The following is an 11038-nucleotide window of genomic DNA, read 5'->3' on the forward strand; positions in this document are numbered from 1 at the left end:
CCGGTTCTCTGCCCTAATGACCATTTTAAGTATAAAATAATGGTATACCAAAAGGTAGTTTATTGTTTCATGTATAATATTTAATACTTAAATAAGAACAATAAAAGAGGTACACTAAACTATATTATGTTATAAGAAAAATTTTTTAAATATTAATGAAAAAATATTAAATAATACCTGACAAAAGCAATAAAGCTGTTTTTTAAGATATTTCCATATTGCTTCTTGATTGGCATCCTCACTTGCAATTTTTTTCACCTATGGACCGAATGAACATTACTACAGGTGCTTAGAAAATGCTGTTGCATGGATAAACATTTAAAAAGTAAGGAATGTAAACTTGTGATTTCTACATTGGGCAACTGCCCAGGTGCCCCCACCTTAGAGAGAACACTGATTACAAGTGCCATTTTAACAACTAGTTCGCTGAACTCAATAAAAATTTAGGTATTGATTCTGCTGAACTGGTGCAAACTGGCTGGATCCCACCACTGCCTGTATAGAGCTGGGACCCCAAAAGCAAAATCCTCAGTGAAATATTAAACTATTACTTATAGACGAGAGAGACAAAGACAGAGAGACTACCAGTAAAGGCACTTGCTTCTTATCCCCTGGGTGGAGGAGAAAATCTTCACTAAGAATTGTTAACAAGCTGGCTCTCTCAGGAGTTTAGGAGTAGGGTTCATACTTCCTGGGTGGCCCTAACTACCCAAGCTAAAAGTATCATTTAAAGTGGTCCTGGGTTGGTACTACCCTCAGATGCCTGACAGAGGCAAACAGAAAATCCCCTCCAAAGAAATATACCTTAAAGTCAAGCCTCAAAGAATTCCCCCTAAACATGTAAAGAAACACATTGCCTTAACAAAGACAGTAAGCAACAGAGTCAAAATGCACTAAACTGCAGCTATTGCCTTTATTGGATATCAAATACAAAATAAGAACATTTCCTATGTTTCAAAAAATAAAAAAGGTATGACTAAAGAGTAAGAGACAACAAATGACCAGTTAGATTTGAAAAATATTTAAATAAAACTTCTAGATATAGCAAGTATAGTCATTGAAATAGGAAATGAGCATAGCATGTTCATTATTATTTGTAAGGAGAAAAATTAGAAACCACCTGCATCAACTGAAAAATAATTAGAAAATAAAAATAGAATAAAATAATGATATATTTGTATAAAGTTAAAAATAGTGAATACTGTATATTGTTAGAAATACTGCAGAGGAAAATAGGGAAAAGCACATAGAAGAATGGGATAAAAACAGCCATCACTGGTTGGCTTAACAAGAGAGCATCAGCCCAGCATGTGGAAATCTCAGGTTCGATTCCTGGTCAGAGCGCACAGGAGAAGCAACCATCTGCTTCTTTACCCCTCCCCTCCCCTTGTCTCTCTCTCTCTCTCCCCCTCCTACAGCCTTGGCTCTAATGGTTCGAGCAAAAATTGGCCTTGGGCACTGAGGATGGCTCCATGGCCTCGCCTCAGGTACAAAAATAGCTTGGTTGTGCCTGAACTGTGGTGGCTGGCACAGTGGATAGTGTTGACCTGGAATGCTGAGGTTGCTAGATTGAGGCACTGGGCTTGCCTAGTCAAGGCACATATGGGAGTTGATGCTTCCTGCTCCTCCCCCCATTCTCTCTCTCTCTCTCTCTCTCTCTCTGCCCTCTCTAAAACGAAAAATAAATAAATAAATAATAAAAATAAAACAAAGTAGCTTGGTTGCCAAGCGAGCAATGGAGCAGCAGCCCCAGATAGAGCATCACCTGGTAGAGGGCTTGCCAGGTGGGTCCCGGTCAGGGCGCATGTGAGAGTTCGTCTCTCTGCCTCTCTGCCTCTCACTTTATAAAAAAGGAAAAAGGAAACTATTAGCTTCAGGGTAGTGGCTACCTTCAGTGGGAGAGAGAAAGGAGATACAATGGGAGTAGTACAAGGACTGTGGCCATTGGCCAGGCTTTATGTTTAAACTGGCGGGTAGGTATGTGGACATGCACCATATTTTCTCTTAGACCCTTTTGTATGTCTGAAATATTTTATCGTCACATTTTTCTTTTGTAAAACCAAAGGAACATCCTTTCCCTTTATAGCTAGCATATTTTCTGAGAGGTGATTATATTATTTCTTTTTGTGTTTGTTTCTTGTTACATAAGGAGACTTTCTCCTTTCTGGTCTTTCGATCAACAGCAGACAGAAAATCAAGGCAAGGAGACTAAGAATGAACTAGACTTAGCAAAGCAACAGTCGACACTGGAGGCTGGACTCTCCCTGCTGCAGATCAAGTTGCGAAGGAACCGGAGCAGGCCGTCCACGTGGGCGCTCAGGCTCAGTGGGCGACGCCAGACTGGGGCCTTGAGGAGGCCGTTGGTCCTTGCACCACCACCAGTAGCAACACAATGCTTCTTTGAAGGCTAATTAACCCCATATTTTTGTGCCACTTATCAGCATTTCCCATAGCAGCTGGTCCCTGCTCAGTGGTGTGTCTGCCGGGATCCAATGGGCATGAAGGCAGAGGAGAGCTGTTTCTGCAGAAAAGAAGTTCTCTAGTCAAGTCATGTTGGAATGTTTACTGTCCATCTATTCATGCTAGGGTTCTCAGTGATCCCCTGGTCAAATTCTTTCTGAACTTCCAAACTCTCACAATTTAAGTCACTATGTTATACCTTTTACTCTAATTAAGTCACATAACATACAAGAACAACAGGAAGTGAAAGTCACCTGCCAGAGAATAGATGAAATTGCAAAATCAGCATGAGTTACTTAAACAGTTGTGGAAAGTGGTCCATTACTTTAGGTTGCTGAATGCTCTGCCCATCTGGGGCATTGCTCTGCCCATCTGGGGCGTTGCTCAGCTATGGCCAGAGTCATTCTAGCGCCTGAGGCAGAGGCCATGTAGCCATCCTCAGTGTCCGGTCCAGTGGATCCTTGGCTGCAGGAGGGGAAGAGAGGGATAGAGAAGAAGGAGAGGGGGAAGGGTGGAGAAGCAGATGGGCACGTCTCCTGTGTGCTCTGGCCAGGAATCGAACCTGAGACTTCCACACGCCAGGCCGATGCTCTACCGCTGAGCCAACTGGCCAGGGCAAAGAGAAACTTTTAGACTGCCTAAAATACGAGGCCAAATACGAAGAATATAATATGGTAGTTTAAACAAAAGAAAAATGTTAAAATGTTTTTATAATTGGTTTATTATCTTGCTTTTAATCCCTGATATGCTAGGTAAAAATTCCACTGACTTGGGAGTTGAGAACGTTTTCTATGGAACAGAGGTTGAGCAAGTGCTTCCTGCCCTCCCTCTTCCCACCTCCGTGTTCCATTCCTGGGTCTGGCCCTTGTTCATCTGTTTCACATCGGAAGTTATCAAGTGCACAGGCTGACCCCAAAGACTTCCATTCTAATTCTGAGGGTGATCTTCATGCTAACTCTTCTTCTCTTCCTGCTTTTTCTGCCTCATTTCTCGCTCACCTTTTTGCCAACCAAACCATGTATCCTTGCTGCCTCTACATCCTCACCATGTACTCTGTCCTCATCTTGCACGTGCAGCTTCCCACCCAGCCGACCATTGTCATGGGTGAGACTGAGTTGTTCTGCCTCCTGTGTCTTCCTCCTTCACTGAATTCAGGACAAGCAATGGGTACATCTTAAAGAGTTGCCTTAACATGGAGTAATGATTGATATTTTGAAACAAGTTTTATTGTTAATTTTCTAAAGGTGAGATTTATTTCATCCTGAAGAAAGTGCAAATAATAGCCCTGCTGGAAATATCAGCGTTAATTCAAGCATATTGACTGGATATGGTTTCCTCTTGTTCCCTTTATGAACTTCATCAGTCAAATATCATGTATGTGTACGTGCTTTGTAACGATTTTCTGATGATGGGTGTGTCGCTGTGTTACAGGAGTTTATTGAGCTGAAAAATCAATATGCTGTTTTTCAACATAAGACAAGCAGGACAGGTCTGACCAAGAAAACATTAGGAAAAGTAAAACTGCTGAGAGATGCAGTCCAAAAACTGGCTGGCGACACCAAGGACAAGATAAGAAGAATAACAGGTATCTCCTCTTGCCCAGCTTTATTCAGGTATCACTGATAAATAGAATTGTATGTATTTTAAATGTACAGTGTACACAATAGACATGTACATTGTGAAATTATTACCATAATTATTTTGTTCTTTTTTAAAATTTTTTATTAATTTTAGTTTATTGTGTTAACATGTATTCAAGTTTCCCACTCAGTAATAACACCCTCACCCCCACCCCCATGCTCCTCATTACAGCCCCTTTACCCCCCACTCCCTAGCTCCCTCCCACCTGCCCTCTGGGATTTGCTGCCTTGTAATCTGGATCTATGTGTTATGTATATATAATTTCACTAATCTTTACCTTCTCTGATTCTCCCCTCATCTCCTTTCCTCTGATTGCTGTCCCTCTGCTCCCTATGACCCTGCCTCTGTCTCTATTTCATTCCTCAGTTCACTGTGTTCATTAGATTCCACATAGAAATGAGATCATAATAACAATTAAATTAATTAATATATGTCACCTCACATGAATACCTTTTTTCTTTAAAAAAAATTTTTTTTTTATTCACCTGACCAGGCAGCGGTACAATGGATAGAGCATTGGACTGGGACACAGAGGACCCAGGTTCAAAACCTCGAGGTCACTGGCTTGAGCAAGGGGTTGCTGGCTTGAGCGTAGGATCATAGACATGAACCCATGGTCACTGGCTTGAGCCCAAAGGTCGCTGGCTTGAGCCAGGGGCCACTTGCTCTGCTGTAGGCTCATGGTCAAAGCACATATGAGAAAGCAATCAATGAACAGCTAAGGTGCCACAACAAAGAATTGATATTTCTCATCTCCCTTCCTGTCTGTCCCTATCTGTCCCTCTCTCTGTCTCTCTCTCTCTCTGCCTCTGTCAAAAAAATTTATTATATTCATTGATTTGAGAAAGAGAAATGCATCAATTTGTTGTTCTACCCATTTATGCATTCATTGGCTGACTCCTGTAGGAGCCTTGAATGGGGATTGAACCTACAACCTTGTTGAATCCAGACCATACTCCAACCAACTAAGCAACCCAGCCAGGGACCTTTTTTCTTTTTGCTACCTTTGAGAATGCTTAAGATCTACTCACCTGCACAATACAGTATTATTAACTATAGTCAGCACCATGCTGTACATTAGATCCTCAAAATTTATTCGTCTTAGAACTGAAAGGTTATACCCTTTAACCAACATCTCCCCATTTCAATTAGTTTCCAACCCCTGGCAGCCAGCCAGCTTTCCATTCCTTTCTGTGTTTTGGAATTCAACTCTTCTTCTTTTTTTTTTTTTAAGATTCCACATATGAGGGGAATGAGTAAGATCATACAGTATTTGTCATTTTCTGTCTGGCCTATTTCATTTAGCATAATGTCCCCTAGGTTCATCCATGTTGTTGCAAATGGTAGAATAATATAATATTATTTTCTTTACCCATCCATCCATTGACACTCAGTTTGTATCCACATCTTGTCTATTGTGAATAGTGCTGCAATGAACATGGGGGTGCAGATCTCTTTTCAAGATAAAGATTTTGTGTCCCCTTCTCCCAGGAAGAAATACAAATGGCCAACAGATATATGAAAAGATGCTCATCTTCTTTAGCTATTAGAGAAATGCAAATCAAAACGACAATGAGATACCACCTCACACCTGTTCGATTAGCTATTATTAGCAAGACAGGTAATAGCAAATGTTGGAGAGGCTGTGGAGAAAAAGGAACCCTCATACACTGTTGGTGGGAATGTAAAGTAGTACAACCATTATGGAAGAAAGTATGGTGGTTCCTCAAAAAACTGAAAATAGAACTACCTTATGACCCAGCAATCCCTCTACTGGGTATATACCCCCAAAACTCAGAAACATTGATACGTAAAGACACATGCAGCCCCATGTTTATTGCAGCATTGTTCACAGTGGCCAGGACATGGAAACAACCAAAAAGCCCGTCAATAGATGACTGGATAAAGAAGATGTGGCACATATACACTATGGAATACTACTCAGCCATAAGAAATGATGACATTGGAACATTTACAGCAAAATGGTGGGATCTTGATAACACGATACGAAGCGAAATAAGTAAATCAGAAAAAACCAGGAACTGCATTATTCCATACGTAGGTGGGACATAAAAGTGAAACTGAGAGACATTGATAAGAGTGTGGTGGTTACAGGGGGGAGGGGGGAATGGGAGAGGGAAAGGGGGAGGGGGAGGGGCACAGAGAGAACAAGATAGAGGGTGACAGAGGACAATCTGACTTTGGGTGATGGGTATGCAACATGATTGAATGACAAGATACCCTGGACTTGTTATCTTTTAATATATGTATCCTGATTTATTGATGTCACCCCATTAAAAAAATAAAATTATTTAAAAAAAAAAAAAAGAGATTTTGTGTCCCTTGAATATACACTCAGAAATGAGATTGCTGGATCATGTAGTAGTAGTAGTTCTATCCATTCTTTTACCCACTCCATTAATTTGACAATAACACTGTCTTACTCCATATCAGGAGATAGGATTTATACCTATTTCAATTTATCATTGGCACAGTTGAACCACATATGAGTCCACTGAGGAAAAAGGTAGGAATTGGGTTTGTGCTTTGGGGACTGCAAAGTAACAAGCCTCTTGTATGGTTTTACTTTAAAGGGTATTAACTAGCATTCACTATGTATTAATCAGAACAAACTAAGAATTATGGTACCTTTAGTCACTGTGAAACACCCTTTTCTTAACCCAGTGGTTCCCAACTTGGTGTTTTTATCTCCTTCTATGGGGACAAAAATGTCTGAAGATATTTCTGCTTGTCACAACAAGGGAGTACAACTAGCATGCCAGGGATGTTGCAAAACATCATATAATACACAGGATATCCCCCATTCCCCCCATGACAAACAGTTATCCTGCCTGAGATATCAGTGGTACTGAGGTTGAGAAAACCAGTCCTAACTTATGCTGCTTACTTTCTCCCCTTGTGCAAATCACTCTTGGAGTAAGTCTGATCTAGACTCTAGGGCACTAGGTCACCTAGCAAGGCTACAAGTACCAATCCAAAAGGACAAAGATTTTTATCAAAACAGAAATTCTGATGCACACAAAGTGTGCACACAGGGAATATGTACAATCAGAAAGTTCTTTAGGATCTTTGCCTTTCACACTGATACTCATGATTTTTCTGGGCAATCATCATGTCCTTAACTACCTCTAAATCAAGAAGTATCAAATGAGGAGTGGTCTAGTTTTACTTCTGTTTGTATGTATTGTCTCCCAAAATTTTAAAATAATCATATTCATTGGTAATATAGGTACCTTTCAAAGTTTTTAAATAACCCAACTCTTCTCTTATAAATGCTTCTTATATCATCACAATGACATGAAAAAAATTAAAATGCAACATTAGTGTGGGCCAAAGCAAAAAAAATACATACTAAAAGTTAACATTCGTTACTTCGGGGTGGAGGGTAAAGAGGAAAACACACCTTTTACATATATAATTTTCTTAAAGGTAGTGAACTTGTGGACATTCTTTTTTCATTTTCAGTATTTTCCTAATAATTTTAAAAGGGAGATAGTAGGAACAAGTCAGAAAGACAGACACAGTATGTTTTACCTCATACTCTGTTACATAGGCAATGCCGTGGAATTTGGTTTCTATCATTCTCAGACCTTGATCCTCTCTGTAGGAGCAAATCCATGGGTGAATACTTCCTGTCTTATATTTTATGTCAGGGTTCAAATTGTTTCCTCTTACTTCGAGACTAAAGCTTTCATATTTCTTGAATTGGGCTGGAAGAGGAGTTTTTAAGTTCAGGAACTTTTCCTCAGAAAGGTCTAAAATAACACACATTCCATTTTTCTTCTTTTCATGTTAAGGCTGTTTCCACAACTCAACGAGATAGGAAAAGCAAGCATTGGTTCAGCACCTTCCTGACTCTGCCACTTGAGAGGCGCTGAACCACAGGGCTGTGTGCTGGTCCCATCTGTCCAGAAGAGACCTGGGGAGACCCAGGAAGTGGCCCTTACTTACCTCGGAGGATCAAAACTGAGAGAGTCGAGAACTCTCTCAGAATGCAGTCCCAAACTGCAGCCAGGGACCCTCCATAGAACTGTGTCAGCCAGGGTCCCAGAAAGAAATGGAAAGCACAATTGGACAGGATTCTGGATAGTGTATTCACAGGCAGAGTGGTCTTGGCTCTTTATCCAAGCAGCTGCATTCAGCCAATGGGTCAGCCAGAGGTCCGCCTGGGCCAGTGTGGCTGAGAGGCTGGACCTGTCTCTGGGGTGTCTCATCCCAGGCTACTCTGTAGCATGGTTGTCTCAGGTCCCATGAGAATAAGTGCAGAAGCTGTGAGGCTCTTGGAGTGCTACAACATCGTTTCTTCCACTCTCTACTGCTCAAAATAATTTGCAACGGCAGACCTGGTTTAGGGGGAAAGGATAAGTAGACTGTACTTCTTGATGGGAGGAACTACAGAGAATGCACAGGAATTAAGGAAAATGACTAGGGGCTGGAAGTTCTGGGTGACAGCAGCCATGAGAAACCACCAGTGTCCCTGAGCCTGAAGGATCAGGGGAAGCAGGGCTGTGAGCACTGCACAGACCTGTGGGCATGCGGAGGGGAAGAGCTGCCCTGTAGGAGCTGGAGCTGCTGGAGGTGAAGAACACAGAACTGCCGCTCAGCTTAGTGGGGAGGAGCCTCCCCTACCCCACCACTTCTCAGAACCCGGCAGTGGCCTAATGTGAATGACAGCCAAGGGTCAGGGAACTAGGTGATGTCCTCCGTTCCTGACTGCTTTTCAGGACACAGGGCAGGGTGGAGACTGCATCTGGTGGGGCAAATAGAAAGTAACCAGGACAATCTTGTTAACTCATGTAGCAAAAGCATGGGAGTCCTGTCTTTATTTAGAAATATGCTTCCAGTGCTGAATCCCCTTTTCAGTCCCAAATGACTGACATTTGAAAGTTTTTACTGACAGAACTCTCACCATCTTCCACAGCAGCTCTTTAGTCTTACAGAGCTGTGACTACTAGAGAATTCTTTATACTCAGACAAAATCTTCACATTGCTTTCACTTGCTGGTTTCATTCTATTTCCTCAGGCTGATAAAAGGAAACCAAAATAAAAACAACCCCCCTTCCAAAAAAAAACAACAGCAGCAACAATACACCCCACAGTCACTCTGCCTTTCCAATCTTCCAACGTTTGGCAAGAGCTGCAGCACACGCCCTGAATCTTCTTTCCTTTATGGGAAAATTACATGTTAATTTGGTTTTTGTTCTCAGAACAGTTTCAAATTTCTTCACAATCGGTTCCTCCCTCTAAACACATGCCACACGCATGACAGGGAGAGCCAGAGAGAGGAACAGGTAAGGACAGACAGACAAGAAGGGAGAGAGATGAGAAACATCAATTCTTCGTTGCGGTTCCTTAGTTGTTCATTGATTGATTTCTCATATGTACCTTGACTGGAGGGCTACAGCAGACCGAGTGACCCCTTGCTTGAGCCAGCGACCTTGGGCTCAAGCTGGTGAGCTTTGCTCAAACCAAATGAGCCCGTGTTCAAGCTGGCGACCTCGGGGTCTCGAACCTGGGTCCTCCACATCCCAGTCAGACACTCTATCCACTGTGCCACCACCTGGTCAGGCTGTCTCTTCATTTCTAATAAATTCTAACTAGGGCTGACCAGGCAGTGGCACGGTGGATAGAGTGTCAGACTGGGATGCGGAAGGACCCAGGTTTGAGACCCTGAGGTCGCCAGCTTGAGCACGGGCTCATCTGGCTTGAGCAAAAAGCTCACCAGCTTGGACCCAAGGTCACTGGCTCCAGCAAGGAGTCACTCGGTCTACTGAAGGCCCCCAGTGGAGGCACATATGAGAAAACAAATGAACAACTAAGGTGTCGCTACGAAAAACTGATGATTGATGCTTCTCATCTCTCTCCGTCCTGTCTGTCTGTCCCTATCTATCTCTCTCTCTGACTCTTTCTCTGTGCCTGTAAAAAAAATAATAATAAAATTCTAACTAGATACAAGCTTACATTAATAAGTACCTTTAGATATAAAATATTTTAGTTAAAAATGTTGATTTGTCTGCTTTGATTTCTGTGAAAACATTGAAAATCTAGTGAAAATAAATGTTTTATATATTAAATCAAAACACAAAATTAAATATCCCTTTAAAAGATACATAAATTCCTGTTTGGTATCATGTGGGCATCTAAGAGGAATCTATCAAAATTAAAATATGTTATGCACTTCATTTTTTTTTTTTTTTTTTTAGATTTAGAAAAGAAGATCCAAGAATTGAATCTAAGTAGACAAGAAAAAGCTGATCAACTGAAACAGCTGGAAGATCAAGTCATTGCCGTTAAAAATGAAATTGTTGAGCAAGAAAATAAGTATAGCTGCTAAAGTTAGGCAATTGAAGTACAAAAGCCTCTGCCTTCATTTTCGGTTCCTGGTGAGCAAGCCTGAGGAGCTGTGCGAACTTGGGGAACAGAGCAGTCGTGCCCTCCAGCTCCTCGCCCGCCCACCCGCGAGCCTCTCCTCCTGCGGACGACTCTGTGTGGCAGCGGTGAGACTGGCCCAGAGCTGCTTCTTCACATGAATAGAAGGAGGGAGTCCAGGCATGTCTCTGGTTTCAGAAACTGTTCCTTTTGCCTTTCATCACTTAAAAGTAATGAGTTACACATGACAAGTACAAATCTAAATGTATATTCTATTTCCCAATAATTATGTAAGTCAAATGAACCTAAATGTAAATTGTCAGAGGCTGGATGGAGGTGGGGGGAAGTGGGGAGTTACTAATCGGCTGACAAAGTTTCCGTTAAGCCAGATGTATAAGTTCTAGAGATCTGCTGTTAATATGTATAATTAACAATGATGCACTGTATACTTAAAAATATGTTAAGAAGGTAGATCTCTAATTAACTGCTCTTACCATATAAAATAAAAGTAAATATTTATCTATTTATTTACTTATTTTTGTATTTT

General features: G+C 41.5%; 1 protein-coding gene across 1 annotated transcript in view; it reads left to right on the plus strand.

Annotated features, from left to right (window-relative positions):
* The window catches only part of LAMB4 (laminin subunit beta 4), a 124476-nt gene extending 114020 nt beyond the window's left edge, over positions 1-10456 (plus strand). The window contains 3 exon segments of the mRNA XM_066276741.1: positions 2187-2363; positions 3892-4045; positions 10326-10456. Coding sequence (XP_066132838.1) covers positions 2187-2363; positions 3892-4045; positions 10326-10456 — 462 coding nt within the window.
* The last annotated feature ends 582 nt before the right edge of the window (positions 10457-11038 follow it).

This window comes from Saccopteryx bilineata, chromosome 4, assembly GCF_036850765.1.
Source record: "Saccopteryx bilineata isolate mSacBil1 chromosome 4, mSacBil1_pri_phased_curated, whole genome shotgun sequence".
Classification (NCBI taxonomy): Eukaryota; Metazoa; Chordata; class Mammalia; order Chiroptera; family Emballonuridae; genus Saccopteryx; species Saccopteryx bilineata.